Source organism: Plecotus auritus (genome assembly GCF_963455305.1).
Source record: "Plecotus auritus genome assembly, chromosome: 8".
Taxonomy (NCBI): domain Eukaryota; kingdom Metazoa; phylum Chordata; class Mammalia; order Chiroptera; family Vespertilionidae; genus Plecotus; species Plecotus auritus.
Window position 1 is genome coordinate 108,802,867 of NC_137782.1, and position 16,383 is coordinate 108,819,249.

At 40.7% G+C, this 16,383-nt stretch overlaps 1 protein-coding gene across 7 annotated transcripts in view; it reads right to left on the reverse strand.

Moving 5' to 3' along the window:
- Positions 1 to 16,383, reverse strand: part of AFF3 (ALF transcription elongation factor 3) — a 559,583-nt gene that overhangs the window by 19,827 nt on the left and 523,373 nt on the right. For all 7 annotated transcript variants that reach the window (XM_080683054.1, XM_080683052.1, XM_080683058.1 and 4 more), the window contains 2 exons: positions 14,144 to 14,207; positions 11,302 to 11,438 (listed from right to left, as the gene is read on the reverse strand). In XM_080683054.1, the coding sequence (XP_080539180.1) occupies positions 11,302 to 11,438; positions 14,144 to 14,207 (201 nt within the window). The remainder of the gene's footprint in view (positions 1 to 11,301; positions 11,439 to 14,143; positions 14,208 to 16,383) is intronic.

Here is a 16,383-nt window from a genome sequence, read left to right on the forward strand (position 1 = left end):
TTTCTTTTTTTTTTACAGTAGACCCTTTAGCATTTCTTGCATTGCTGGTTTGGTGGTAATAAATTCCCTTAGTCCTTTTTTGTCTGTGAAGCTCCTGATTTCACCTTCAATTTTGATTGACAGCCTTGCTGGGTACAGTATTCTTGGATTCAGCCCCTTCCTTTGCATGACTTTGTATATTTCTTTCCATTCCCTTCTGGTCTGATGAGTTTCTGTTGAGAAATCAGTTGCTAGTCTGATGGGGGTTCCTTTGTATGTAACTTTCTGTCTCTCTCTTGCTGCTTTTAAGATTCTTACTTTGTCGTTGGTGTTTGCCAATTTAATTATAATGTGCCTTGGCGTCGGTCTTTTGGGGTTCATTTTGCTTGGGACTCTGTGAGCTTCTTGGATTTGTGTGGGTTTTTTCTTCCCTATATCTGGGAAATTTTCTGTCATTATTTCTTCAAAGAGGTTTTCTATTCCTTGCTCAGCTTCCTTTCCTTCTGGAACCCCTATTATGCGGATGTTGTTTTGTTTCGTGTTGTCCCAATGTTCCCTTAGACTCTCCTCCTGCCTTTTAATTTTTTTTTCTAGAAGTTGCTTTTCTTGGGTATTTTTTTCCATATTGTCTTCTAGCTCACTGATGCGGTCCTCTGCTTCTTCTAGTCTACTCTTGATGCTTTCTATTGAGTTCTTTACAGCAGCGATGTCATTTTTCATTTCTTCTTGGTTCTTCTTCATTTCCTCTTGGTTCTTGCTCATATTGTCGAATTTGTCTTCCATTCTTTTCAGCCACCTTATGACCATTTCTCTGAATTCTTTTTCTGGAAGGTTGCTTGCCTCCATTTCGTTTACTTCCTTTTCTGGTGATGCCTGCTTTTCTTTCATATGCGGGCTGCTTCTTTGTCTCCCCATGGTCTCTCTTCTCTGGGTGTCTGGTTATGTAGTTCTCTCTCTCCTGGGTTGATTTAAAGGCACAAAATACAGCACTACCAGGTACAACTCACAAGGCACTGAACAGAAATGTATTCACGATATTAATAACCTCCAATAAAGGTGACCACCAGAGAAAGGCAAATTAGGTGATAGGAGAGAAAGAAGAAGAGGAAAAAAGAAAGAAAGAAAGAAAAAAAGAAAAAAGGAGTGTGAAAATGAAATTGGGAAAAGGGAAAGTAAAGAGAAAAAAAAAAGTAAGAGAGACAAGAAAGTGACTAAGAGAGAAAGGGGAACAGACTATATATATTGGGGATAAAACTCCAATAGAACAATCACTAATCCCGGCAAATGCCAGCAACAAGTGCCTGGGGATTAATACAAACTACAGCACCAACTAATATGGATTGAGGCAAGGGAAAGCTGAAGCACAAAACAAACAAAAAAATAAACAAAAGAAGAATAAGCAAAACAATCTCACAAAAACAGCATAAAAATTGGATATAATCTACATTCAAGCAAACAACAACAAAAGGACAGAGAGAAGGACAAGTTTATGGATAGCTCAGACAGCGAAGGGAGAGGTGTATGTGGACTTGGAGCAGGGGATTAGAGATTAGATATGTAAGTAGGGTGAAATTTTAACAAGGGGTAAACAGAAAGAATAGGGAAAATCTAAAGCAGTAAAAGGGTAAGACAAACAGGACACTGAAAAGGGGGAGGTTAGGAAGAGAGTGATGGCCTAAAGGTAGAGTTGAGATAGAGTAAAACGATGCTAAAGGAAAGATAAAAAATAGAATGTAGAACCCTAATCCCAAAATAAAATGAAGAGAAAATAAAATGACACTTTAAAAAAAAAAAGATAAAATAGCAGTAGTAATAATACGGATTGAAAATAAAAATGTAATCATTAAAAAGGTAAAATCAAGTGATGAAAAAAGAAAAAAAAGTTTCTTGATTAAAGGATGCAAAAAATGAAAATAAAAAAAATAAAAAAATAAAAAAATAAAAGGTAAAAATAAAATGTGAAGTAGTGAAGGTCATTCACTTCCTCTGTTTTTCTGTTTGGCACGCCTGTTTCTCAGTCCAGACAGTATTGCAGTTCCCTGCGATCCACTGCTCTTCGGTGTTGTAAGCCAGTCCTGATTTTAAGCAGGCGGTGTGTCTTAATTTCTCGTATTCCTTTATTTTTGATTACGCAAGAGTCAATTTGTGATTCAGCCCCTGGGTGGCAGTGTTTCTGGATTGACTTCCGGGTCTATCTATGGCCTCTCTAGGCAGTGTTAGAGCCTTCTTTCCCTGTGGCACTGCCACCGGCCTGTGGGCGTGGTCTGCCTCAGAGCTGACTCTCTGATGGTCACTCCCCGCTCCGATCCCCAGGTTCCAGAAAAACAACTTTCCCCTGCAGTCTCCCAGGGTGTCCCCAACTGGGTGATCCTATGTATTGGGCTTAGTAATCAGAAGCAAGGATTTGAAGAGGAAAAAGCCCAAGTGTGCGAACTCCAGGACTGCGAGTAAACCCAGGCACAAAGGGAGCGCACGGGCTGCGCGTAAGTCTGGACAGCCTGAAATTCTTAGGGTGTCCCTGCACTTCAGATCAAAATGGGTTGCTTTTTAGAGTGCCCTTCTCTTAGCAGCTCTGAGGACCCCTTTCCACAATCACAGATCACGCCAGCCCCTACAGCCACGGATTTTTCTAGGCACAGACTTCCCTGGTCCTCCAGCTCCCGCAAAACGCGCGTTCCTCTCTCCCGCCGGGACCAGAGACCTCACCTTATCCCAGGCGAAATCTGACCTTTCCGTGGTGGAGTGTAGAGCTCCTCTGAACCCGTGTGCTTGCGCCAGTTGGGGAGCGTTGTTCTGGGGCTCGCAGCTGTTCCTGGGGTGCCGCAGTTGTGGATTCTCAGGCTTCAGATAAGCTCCACTTTCCGGATCAAGATGGCGCAGACTCCGCGTCCAAGCCCGCAGCTCCGGGAGGGGACCCAGCCGCAGTTGGTGCTGCCAGGTCAGGGGAACCCCGTTCAGCAGTCCCCCACCTCCTTCTGGAATTCAGCTGTCTCCCAACCAGCCAACAAACACTCCTTGTGCGTCCCTCAGCTGTTCTTTCTTTCTGCTCCGGGACAAGGCTCGGAACACGTCTGTCTATTCCGCCGCCATTATTCCCTCTCCCAGAATCTCTATTCCCACTTTGATGAGAGTTTTTATCATAAATTTTTGCTGGATTTTGTTCAATGCTTTTTCTGTATCTATTTATATGATTATGTGATTTTTATCCTTCATTTTGTTTATGTGGTGTATCACGTTTATTGGTTTGTGCATATTGTACCAATCTTGCATCCCCAGAGGAAATATCATTTGATCATGATGTATGGTCTTCTTAATGTATTGCTGGATCCAGTTTGCTAATATTTTGTTGAGGATTTTAGCATCTATGTTCAATATAAATATTAGCCTATAATTTTCTTTCTTTATAGTTTCCTTATTTGGTTTTGAAATTAGGAAAATGCTAGACTCAGAAAATGAGCTTGGGAGTCTTTCCTCCTTTTGAAATATTTGGGGTAGTTTGAGAAGGATAGATGTTAGTTCTTTGAATGTTTAGTAAAATTCAACTGTGAAGCCATTCTGTCCAGGACTTTTGTTTGTTGGGAGGTATTTGATTACTGTTTCCATTTCATTAGTTATAATTGGTCTATTCAGATTTTTTTTTTTTTCCCCTGATTCAGTTTCGGACGACTATGTTTCTAGAAATTTATCCATTTCATTCAGATTGTTAAATTTGTTGGCATATACTTGTTTGAAATATTTTCTTACAATCCTTTGTATTCCTGTGGTGTCAGCTGTTACTTATCCTCTTTCATTTCTGATTTTATTTATTTGGGTCCTCTCTCTTTTTCTTGATGAGTCTGGTTAAGAGTCTATAAATATTGTTTATCTTTTCAAAGAACCAGCTCTTAGTTTCATGGATCTTTGTATTTTTTTTAGTCTCTATACCATTTATTATTTCTGATCTTGTTATTTCCTTCCTTCCACTTAATAGTACTCTGAGCTTTTCTTGTTGTTCACATGATAATTCTTTTAGTTGTGGGGTTAGATCATTTATTTGAGCTTTATTTTATTTCTTGAGGTAGGCCTATAATGCTATAAATTTCCCTCTTAGGACTGCTTTCACTGTGTCACATAGGCTTTGGGTGGTTGTGTTCTCATTGTCACTTGTTTCAAGGTATCTTTTGATTTCTCCCTGATCTCATTGTTAACCCATTCACTGTTTAGTAATATGCTATTTAGCCTCCATATCTTTGTGTGTTTTTCAGCTTTTTTCTTGAGATTGATTTCTAGTTTCATACCATTATGGTCAGAGAAGATTCTTGCTATGATTTCAATCTCCTTAAATTTATTGACACTTGTTTTGTGTCCTAACATGTGGTCTATACTAGAAAATGTTCTATGTGCACTTGAAAAGAATGTATATTCTGCTGCTTTGGGGTGAAATGCTCTGAAGGTACCAATTAAATCCATCTGGTCTAGTGTGTCATTTAAGGCCCCTGTTTCCTTTTTGATTTTCTGTCTGGAAAACATTGATGTTACTGGGATGTTAAAATCCTGTACTGTGACTGTATTACTCTCCTTCTCTTGCTTTATGTTAATCAAGATTTCCTTTATATAATTAGGTGCTCCTATGTTGGATGTTTAAAAGGGTTATATCCTGTTGTTGGATAATGATCCCTTTATCATTATGTAGTGTTGTTCTTTGTCTCTTAATATAACCTTTGTTTTTAAGTCTATTTTGTCAGATATAAGTATTGCTACCCCAGATTTTTTTCACTTTCATTTGCACAAAATATCTTTTTCCATCCCTTTACTTTTAAAGGGGTCTCTTTGAGATGGGTCTCTTGTACACAGCATACATATGGGTCTTGTTTTCTTATTCATTCAGCTACCCTATATCTTCTGATTGGAGCACTTAAGTAATTTACATTTAAAGTGATTATTGATAAGTATGTATTTCTTGCCATTTTATTCTTTACTAGAGGCCCGGTGCATGAATTCGTGAACCAGTGGGGTCCCTCAGCCTGGCCTGCAGGACTGGGCTGAAATTGGCTCTCCAACAGCCCCTGAGGGGTCCCGGATTGTGAAAGGGTGCAGGCCAGGCAGAGGGACCGCACCCATACATGATTGGGGCTGGGGAGAGACGCGGTAGGTTGGCCATCTGGGGAGGGGCTGCGGGAGGGCTTCCAGAGCAAGTCTGGCCCATCTTGCCCAGTCCCGATTGGCTGGACCCCAACAGCAAGCTAACCTACTGGTTGGAGCATCTGCCCCCTGGTGGTCAGTGCAAGTCATAGCGACTGGTCGACTGGTCAATTGTCTGCCCCCTGGTGGTCAGTGCATGTCACAGTGAGTTGTTGAGCAGCCTTAGCATATCATTAGCATATTACGCTTTGATTGAATGGCTGACCCGATGACTGGACACTTAGCATATTAGGCTTTTATTATATAGGATACCCATGTTTCTCTTTATCCTTCTCCTTTTTTTTTTTTTTTTTTTTTTTTGACCCTTTAACATTTCTTGTAATACTGGTTTGGTGGTGATGAACTCTTTTAGCTTTTCTTGTCTGGGAAGCTCTTTATTTCTCCTTCAATTATAAATGATAGCCTTGCTGGATAAAGTCGCCTTGGTTGTAGGTCCTTGCTTTTCATTACTTTGAATATTTCATGCCAATCCCTTCTGGCCTGAAATGCTCCTGTTGAGAAATCAACTCTCAGTCTTTTGGGAGCTCCCTTATGGGTAGCTATCTTTCTCTTGTTGTTTTTAAGATTCTCTTTTTGTGTTTAACCAAGGCCATTTATTTTATTTATTATTATTTTTTAAATCCTCACTCAAGGATATATTTTATTTATTTATTTTTACAAAGAGGAAGGAAGAGAAATAGAGAGTTAGAAACACTGATGAGAGAGAAACATCAATCAGCTGCCTCCTGCACACCCCCTACTTGGGATGTGCCTGCAACCAAGGTACATGCCCTTGACCGGAATCAAACCTGGGACCCTTCAGTCTGCAGCCTGACACTCTATGACACTCTATCCACTGAGCCAAACCGGTTAGGGCTCAAGGATATATTTTTATTAATTTTAGAGAAAGAGGAAGTGTAGAAAAAAAGAGAAACATTGATTAGCTGCCTCCAGCACACACCCTGATTGGGGATCAAACCCGAAACCTAAGGTATGTGCCTTGAACAGGAATCAAACTGGTAACCTTTAAGTACATGGGATGATGTTCCAACTAACTGAGCCACCCAGCCAGGACTAACCTTTGCCATTTTAATTATGATGTGTTCTGGTATGGGCCTCTTTGGATTCGTCTTGTTTGGGATTTTTTGTGCTTCCTGGACTAGTGTATCTTTTGCCTTCACCAAGTTAGGGAAGTTTTCAGTCATTATTTCTTCAACTAGGTTCTCAATTCTTTGCTCTCTCTCTTTTCCTTCTGGTACCCCTATGATGCAGATGTTGTTACGCTTCATGTTGTCCCAAAGGTCCCTTAAACTATCCACATTAAAAACATTTTTTTTTCTTTTTGCTGCTCTGATTGGATGCTTTCTGCTACTTTGTCTTCTAAATCACTGATTCGATCCTCTGCTTCATCCAACCTACTGTTTATTCCTTCTAGTGTATTCTTCATTTCAAATATTGTATTCATTTCTGACTGGATCTTTTTTATGATTTCTATGTCCCTTTTCACCTTGTTGTACTTCTTATTACGTTCCTCGACCATCCTTAAAACATTTTTAAAAATTCTGTATCTTATAAATTACTTGCCTCCATTTCATTTATCTCTTTTTTTTCCCCTAGAGATTTCTCCTGTTCTTTCATTTAGGGCTTTTGTCTCCCCTTTTTGGCTGCCTATTTGTATTTTTTTCTATGTATTAGGTATATTTCCTATGTCTCCCAACCTTGGTATGCTGGCCTTATGTAGTAGGTGTCCTGTGGGATCCAGTGGTGCAATCTCCTTAATCACCTGAGCTGGGTATTCCAGGAATGTCCTTTGTGTGGGTTATGTGAGCCCTCCTATTGTAATTGTCATGAGTTTGCTATTGGCCCATTTGTGCATGGGTTTGACTCTCAGGCTGTTTGACTGTGAGGTTCAGTCAGTGTGTACTAGCTGCTGTGCAGGTACTGACCACACTAAGTAGAATTTGCCTCAGCAGGGTCTGGTGCCTGCAGAGATCTCACTTTGGCTATGCCACGTGCAAAGCTATCAGGATCCTGCTCTGATGTTGTCTGAAGCTGGCCATTGGATGTGTTGGTTCTGGGGTCTCTTGGGAGGGACTGGTGCAGGTTAATATCAAACACTGCCTATGACTGATCCTGGGCAACCTGTTTGGAGCTACAAGGGGATCCATAGTTTCTGGCTGCCTCTGCTGTACCTTGGTACGTGTGCAAAGGACCAAGCTATACATCAAGGCTGGCTTGCACCAGCACCGAGTCCAGTGTTAGGTCAGCAAAAGGCCCAAGGCACCCTGATATCCACCTTTGCCTGCCTCCACCTGCTGGCAGCCTGTTAGGCTCAGTCACTGAAAGAGCCTCTGATGGTACTTGAGTTTAATAGGTAGGTTCTCAATGAGTCACCAGGAATGAATGGTGTTCACTAGATGGATAACACGTTCAATCATAGTGCCAGTGCTGGGTCTGTGGCCACTTAGCAAAAGTCCTAGGGTATATCAAGTCTAGCTGCCACCCGCTGGGTAACTACAGACCTTTTGTGGTAAAGCAGGGTCTTAGAAAACTTTCAGGGTGAGGCCAGCAGGGTTTATCAGGCCCAAAGTGACCACGGTTTGACCATGTGAAGGGAGGGCTCTGCACTGGTCAGGCATAAGAGAAAACCCTGTCCTAGAGCCACACAACTCAGTATGTCCCAGATTCTGCCAGGAGCTCAGCAGGGTAGGGCTTCTGAGAGATGGGAAGGTGGGACTAGTGGATCTCCCATGTGAGGGAATGCTGGTCAGGTGTCGGGGAAGAAGGAAGGAGTGGCCCCACTCCAGTGCCACACAACTCAGTCACTGACACCTGAGTCTGCCTGGATCTCTATACTCTTGTCCAGGCATCTGACTCCTCAGCAGGGTGTGAGCTCCACAGGGTCGGAGACAGGGATTCTGGAGGGTGGGGCTATTGCATTTACCCAGGTTCATGTCATAAGGAGGGGAGTGCTCTGCCAAAAGAAAGATGGCATCTAGGGTGTGGGAGAGGGACTCAGCACAGGGATCCTGACAGCTGTCCCTTTAGCTCTCTCCCCAGAATCACAAAGCCCAATCTCTCCTCACACAACTCAAGTCCACTCTGCCGGAGCCCAGGATGAGTTGCTGTGAACACGATTTTGTGTGCTGGCCCTTTAAGAGGGCACCTGTGTCTCCAGCAGACTTCTGTCTTTCCCTAGTGGATAGAATCCCTGCTGATTTTTACAGCCCAATGTTATGAGGGCACCTGTTCCCAGCTCTGATGCTCTGGTCTGGGGAGCCTGGTGTGGGGTTGAGACCCCATGCTCCTCAGAGGGAACCTCTGTAGCTGAGATATCCCTCTGGGATCTCAGATGCCACCCATGGGAATGGGGCCAGCCCTTTTCATTCCCACTCTTCCTACCAGTCTCGATGTGGCTGCTGTAAATCCTTGGTTATAAGACTTTTCTTCAGCTTGTCTCCATTTGGTTATTCAGGATGACTGTTCTATAACTTAGATGTAACTCCAGTTTGGTTCTGGGAGGGGTAAGTGTAGATTCCACTTATCCACGGCCATCTTGGGTCCCATCCAAAGAAAATTTTAAAGAATAACTTTCTTATTAACAACAGAACATCTTCTATGATGGAAGTTCTCTCTGCCTAATGCTTAGATTTTCATAGTGCTTGCAGATAATTCTTTCTTCAAAGCTACCTGATGCCGCCTCATTTTCCTGTAGCATTATATTACTGTGATGCCTAGAACAAAATGATTTTTATAACCATCTAGCTACTTTCTGCCCTTTGATGATACAAATTCAAATGCTACAGATGGTTAAGAGTGACACCAGTTCAAGCATTCCACATATATGGTGACACATCCATTTTTACAAATTTTGATTTACAGCTGAGTGGCTGACAAGATGGAGGCAAAGTCAATTCTTCTGGGCCAATCTCCAGAAAAAAAAGTTTATTCCTACACTTAGATAAATGCCTGGCTTTACCTCCTTTTCATTGTGACAATGTTTACTTTGACAGTAGTGTAAGTGTCCTGGGTGTGTAACTAGTGGCTTTTAAAAACTTAAATAGTTAATCACATTTATTTCTTGGGATTCTGGCCATCTCTCCAAAAACATACCAAGTCACTTGCAGACTCTTTGAGAGAGCTGAAGTAGTATGTGAAATGGTCAGGGAGTCCTAGGTTCAAATCCCGGCAGACAATTATTAGTTGTGAGAGTGTAGATATCACTCTTAATATGACTTAGTATCTTTAAACCTCCATGTTCTTATGCATCCATGTCCTTATCCTATTGCTAATGACATAGGACTGTTGTAAGAATTAATTGAGATAGTATTTGGAAACTCTTGACATAATGAGCTAGCTTGCTGTAAGTTGCTCAAGAAATGATACTATTATTATACCATCTGTACAACATGCAGATCCGTAGTGTTTTCACGTGTATCTCTTTGCATAGTTTTCACAGTGGCTGCTGTGGGTTTTACAATATACACATAGGACATCACAATTTACTGGTATCAACATTCTCCACTTTGGGTGAAGTATGGAAACCTTACTTCTATTTAGGTCCCTTTACTTTCTCCACTTTTAAATAACATTGTCTTGAGTATCAGATAGTGGCAAACTTTTTGTTTTAATCAACACATATGATTTATAAAACTCATGAGGATAGTTTATTGTACATATCTTCTTCAGTTGTTCTTTGTTCTTTCCTGATGCTCCAAGATTCCTTTTTATTTGTCATTTTCTTTCTGTTTGAGGGACTTCCTCTAGCTAATCTGCAAGGTTGGGTTTTTCTTAGTCAGATAATATATTTATTTCCTCTTCATTCCTGAAAAATAGTTTCACTGAATCTAGAATTCACTGTTCGGTAGATTTTTTCCCTTTTAGCACTTAAAAAATGGTGTGCCACTCTCTTTTGGCTTCCACGGTTTCAGATGCGAAGTCAGCTGTCATTTGAATTGGTGTTCCGCTACAGTAACATGTCATTTCTCTCTGGTTGCCTTCAAGATTTCTTTTTCTTTTTTTTTTTTTTTAGTTTTCAGAAATGTAGTTATGATGTGTCTTCATATGCATTTCGTAGTTATGATGTGTCTTCATATGCATTTCTTAGAGTTTATCCTAATTGGGTTTTTCTCAGCTTCTTGAGCTTGTACGTTTATATCTTTTGCCAAATTTGGCAAGTTTCATCTATTACATCTTCAAATACTCTTCAGTCTTGCTGTCTTCCTTTCCTTCTGGGACTCCAACGATACATACGTGGATCTTCTGTCATTGTGTTTGAGGCTCTATACATTTTTTTCCAGCCTATTTTCTCTCTGTTACTTACATTGGGTAAATGCTATTTTCTGTTGATTCTATCCTCTGTCATCGCCACTGTACTACTGAGCCCATCCAGTGATATTTTTATTTCTGTTAGTTTTGGGAAGAATTATTTTACATAAAGGGTATTAGACATTATCCAAAGAAGTTGAACTGGCTAAAAACATAAATCATATGACAAAGGTTCTCAGTAGGGTTAACGGATGAAATTCCCTTTTTGATTCATTAATGAGATGATAAGGATGTGCCTTTCCAGGTCTCCATCATGGAAAAGAAATGTCTTCCACCCACCCCTTCTTGTGCCCCCATCAGAAACTTTGTTTCTGCTCACATGACATGTTTTAACCCAGGTTGGGGAATGATGCGCACATCTAACTCTTACACTAGGAGAACGCCAGGACACTCTGAGATATTAAGTCATAGGATACATTTCCTTCCCTAAAACCCCCTGAATCTGCTCTCTTTTCATTAAATACTTCAGAATCATTATTGATGGAGTTAGAATTGAGATTACACTAACATGAATCAGATTTTTAAAAAAGCAGCATAGAAGTGAAGTGAGTTAAAAATTTGCTACTTCCTAACTGGGTGAACTATGCATTCATACCTCACCCAGACTCAGCTTCCTTCCTACAGAAATAAGGGGTTATAGGAGCCACCCTGCCTGACTCATAATGAAGGCAAAGGAAGCAGGGGATGCAAAATCTTACATTCTTACTTTCAGAGATGAACAAAGGTTCTTGGTAGCTGATACTGCAGGCTGACATTCTTCTCTGTATTCAGAGTACTCACACATAGTCCTCACTCCCTGACCCCACCCGCCCAGCGAGAAAACACAGCACTTACCTGATGAGTTCCACTGTTTCTGAATACATTGTGTATGGAGATTTGGATTCCATTGGGCCCTGTTCCATTGCATTTCCACACTCAATGAATGACAAGGCTGCTTCGGCATAGTTCAAAGCCTTTCCAAACTTTTCCACCTGTTCAACAGAGTTAACACAGTGTCTCCCCTAAGCGCAGGTTTTAAACATTATTGTCACACAGTCCATACACCTCATTTGAGAAATCCAACTTTTGAGTTCTAAAATCCTGTGAATGGAACTGAGAGAGAAAAAAAATGGGGCACTTCCTCCTCCAGTTATTTTCATAAATTGCCACTATTTTAGGGTAAATGAGTGAATGGTTACAGATAGAATTGTACCAAATCCATGTAACTGCCAATCGGAACTGCTCAGAACTTCATGGTCGTTCCTCTTTCAACCCCTAGGGGTGTGGCAGCTTCATTCCTTGTTCCTCCATTCTATGCTAAATACACAGCGAAGCTGGTAGGTGTAATTCCATATAAGAATTTTCATACTCTTTTTTGTATACTTCAACTTTGATGATTTACAGCATAAACCTGTGCTTTTGTATTTTACATTCTGTGACATTTCCTTTTCCATGCCTTCCTCCTATTGTGTGTGTGTGTGTAGTTATTTCTTTAATAGTCAGGACCTCAGTCAGGGATGAGAGTGAGGAGAGGAGATAAAACTCAAGGCAATATTTCAGCTTAGCTAAAATGGGATACAGAGTTGATATTTAATAAAGAGTATTTTTTGGATTATAGGAGGATGTCTAAGTCAGTGGTCGGCAAACCGCGGCTAGTGAGCCACATGCGGCTCTTTGGCCCCTTGAGTGTGGCTCTTCCACAAAATACCATGGCCTGGGTGAGTCTATTTTGAAGAATTGGCGTTAGAAGAAGTTTAAATTTAAAAAATTTGGCTCTCAAAAGAAATTTCAATCATTGTACTGTTGATATTTGGCTCTGTTGACTAATGAGTTTGCCGACCACTGGTCTAAGTTGACGTTAATCTTTCCCCACAATAGCAAGAATGAGCTTTATATTCTTAGGTTCTATTAAATATAAATTTACACATCAAGTTCCTGGTTCCATACTTTGCTACTCTCTGTAGATAATTACATATTTTAAGTTTGAATTGCATAATCTCTCCAGTATTCATTTGTGAATCAAAACAGAATTACACAAATACTCTAATTACTAATATAAGTGTTGCCTCTAAAAAAATTCTCATTGATAATGATGCCTTAGAAAACAGAAATGCAGAGCAAAATACTACCTCATTAGCAAATCAAATTTTTAAACAGCTTATAACCCTAATAGGCTATTGAGCAATATTTCTTGGCAACACTTTCAGATTAAAGAAGCCATTTCATTCAGTAAGTATTTCCTGAAGCACCCAATTCTTTCCCATGTGCACTTGATACACACAAGTTCCTTCCAAGAACATACAATACAATTAGAGAGAAAAAATGTGCACCCACAAGACAGTTCACAGTGCAAGGCAGCCTGTGAGTGACTTGAAATGCAGAGCAATGAGTCCAATGCACATGAGATGGAGGAGGGAGCAGGTGAAGGGGCTGCAGAGGTGGGAGGCCTTGGGGAGACCTGAAAATGACAGTGGGAAGGAAAGGATTTGGGGAGCATGCTGAAAGTGTGAATGTGCGTGAGAGTGAGTGTATAAGTATGTGCGAGCTGTGAGCGTGTGAGTGTGAGGTTCTGCAAGTACACAGCCTACTGACTGGCATGAGCAAGGTCTGCTTAGAGGCCGGTAGGAACACAGGCCTGCTGGCTGAAGCTGTGTTGGGTTGAACAGGGTGACACTGAGTGAAGAATCCTAGTAACCCTGTTGATTCAGGCAGAACTTTTCATTCTGCTTTAAAGTTCGCTGCTCTTCTCTAACAGCATGCCTCAGCTTCTCAGGTGACCAGAAGCCTTCATCAGCCTGTGGGAGCATGAGGGTAAGAACTGCACCTTCTCTACTTTCTGACAAGGCACTGTGAACCTAGCCAGTGATCGTCATACAAGTAAATATTTGATGGGCAACATCGGTAGCAGTGGGAGAGGAGTGCTGTTATGGTTTGGACATCTTCAGCACTGCAATAATACGATAAGGTCATATTACTTGAAATGCCTTTGCCATCTCCAGCTCCCCAGCCTCAGTTATACAAGCTGGCGGGGAACCGAACCGGCATTCCCTGAGGAAAGAGTCCCTTTGGCCGAGGCCTCAAGATGTAATAACCACATGATCGCTTTTAGAAAAAAACATATACTTTTTTTTTAAAAAAAAAAGTCTAATGCCTAATCAGCTTCAAACTTTCCAAAACAGGAGATTATCCAAGTAAGAAACATTATTTTTTATAAACATCAAGTCATGGTGACTCTCGAGGCTTATGTGCATTATAATAGTTTCTGCTGTACAGTTTCAGAGAGGTATTCATTTCGGCAGATACACATGAAGAACACCAGTCTTTTTGAAAAGGGATTAGATCCTGGGACCACGCCAAGGGCTGGCCAGGCTAATATGACAGAAAAATGCAAACTTAGATTTTATTTTTAAAGAAAAAAAATGCTACCCACTGACTACATTACCTCTAGTTACTATTCAAAACATAGGACTAAAATAAAATATTCATTTCTCCAGGGCTTTCTCCCAGTCAGACATTATTGGTTGAAGTCATACTTTATTGGGCGATGAGTGGTTGATTATATAAACATTTCTCCATTTAACAGACTCAGCCATCCTTGTAATAGATTTTATAATTACCCCAGCTACATTGCCCCAGTGATAAAGGTGCAGTACAAACATAATTTGGAAAAACGTATCTGGAAAGAAAAGGGACTTACCATTGCATCTGCTTTATGCTTCATCCGCTTAGCTTCTTGCATAAAATAATCTGCACTGCGTGGCCTAGGAGAGGATGATGCTAAATGTCACTATTGTGGAAGAGTAAGATCTAAAAATATTCCTTCCTTTTGCTCAAACTTAAATCACAATTTAAAACTCTGCTTAATAGGGAATCAGGTATTTTTCACTTTTCCAAATTATCACCCATATGTAAAGTCACAAAATTATATTTCACTTAAGTTAGCAATTCAAAACACAGTATATGCTGATCATCTACATTTACAGTGATTTTAACATGGCTTCCCAATGCCTGATTTGAATCAGATTTTTTATTGCATGGTTAAGAAAACAAGTAAAAAACTTATTTTGTGATATTTACATGAAACAATGGCTTTTTAATGTTTCATGTAAAGATTGCAAAATACCTCATAATAATTGTATGGGTGAGTATATGTATGTATCCTTATGAAAATCTGTGTCATTTATAGGTATAAAAGGTAGACTTATTACTAGGTAGAGTACCTAGTAATTACTAGAGGCCTGGTGCATGAAATTCATGCATGGGGTGTGTGTGTCTCTCAGCCCTGCCTGCACCTTCTCCAATCTGGGACCCCTCAGGGGATGTCCGACTGCCAGTTTAGGCCCTGTGGGATTGGGCATAAACTGGCAGTTGGACATCCCTCTCACAATACGGGACTGCTGGCTCCTAACTGCTCACCTGCCTGCCTGCCTGATTGCCCCTAACCACCTCTGCCTGACAGCCTGATCACCACCTAACCACTCCCCTGCTGGCCTGATTGCCCCCAACTGCCCTCTCCTGCAGCCTGATTGCCCCCAACTGCCCTCCCCTGTGGGCCTAATCGCTCCTAACCACCTCTGCCTCGGCCCCCGCCACCTTGGCTTTGTAAGGAACGAAGTTGAACGTCTGGAAGATGTCTGGTCAACCTGGTCTAATTAGCATATTATCCTTTTATTAGTATAGATTTTTTTAAAATAAATCTTTATTTAGATTATTACAATTATTTCTCCTTTTTCCCCCCATAGCTCCCCTCCACCCATTTCCCACCCCACCTTCTGCCCTTACCTCCCCCCCACTGTCCTCATCCATAGGTGTATGATTTTTGTCCATTCTCTTCATGAACCCCCCATACCCCTTTCCCCCTGAGAATTATCAGTCCACTCCCTTTCTATGCCCCTGATTCTATTATATTCACCAGATTATTCTGTTCCTCAGGTTTTTAATTCACTTGATTTTTAGGTTCGCTTGTTGATAGATATGTATTTGTTGTTCATAATTTTTCTCTTTACTTTTTTCTTCTTCCTCTTCTTTAAGAATACCTTTCAGCATTTCATATAATACTGGTTTGGTGGTGATGAACTCCTTCAGCTTTTTCTTATCTGTGAAGCTCTTTATCTGCCCTTCAATTCTGAATGATAGCTTTGCTGGGTAGAGTAATCTTGGTTGTAGGTTCTTGCTATTCATCACATTGAAAATTTCTTGCCACTCCCGTCTGGCCTGCATAGTTTCTGTTGAGAAGTCAGCTGACAGTCGTATGGGTGCTCCCTTGTAGGTAATTAACTGTTTTTCTCTTGCTGCTTTTAATATTCTCTCTTTGTCTTTTGCTCTTGGCATTTTAATTATGATGTGTCTTCGTGTGGTCCTCTTTGGATTCCTTTTGTTTGGGGTTCTGTGGGCTTCCTGGACTTGTAAGTCTATTTCTTTCACCAGGTGGGGAAGTTTTCGGTCATTATTTCTTCAAATAGGTTTTCAGTATCTTGCTCTCTCTCTTCTTCTGGCACCCCCATAATTCTGATGTTGGTACGCTTAAAGTTGTCCCAGAGTCTTCTTACATTATCTTCAACTTTTTGAATTTTTTTTTTTTGCTTTTTGCTTTTTCGGTTGAGTGTTTTTTGCTTCTTTGTATTTCAATTCTTTGACTTGATTCTTGTGTTCCTCTATTCTGTTTCTGGGTCTCTGTATAATATTTTTTATTTCAGTCAGTGTATGTTTAATTTCTAGTTGGTCCTTTTTCATATCTTCGAGGGTCTCGTTATATTTATCGGCCTTTTCTAGGATATTCTTAAAAAGCCTTATAACCGTGGTTTTGAATTCTATATCCAGTCGTTTGTTTTCCTCCATTTCTTTCGTTTGTGATCTGATTCTTTGACCCCGCATTTTCACTGCTTCCCTGAGTTGGTAAGGTAGATATTTGTGCTAGGTTTCCAATATGGCCCAGTG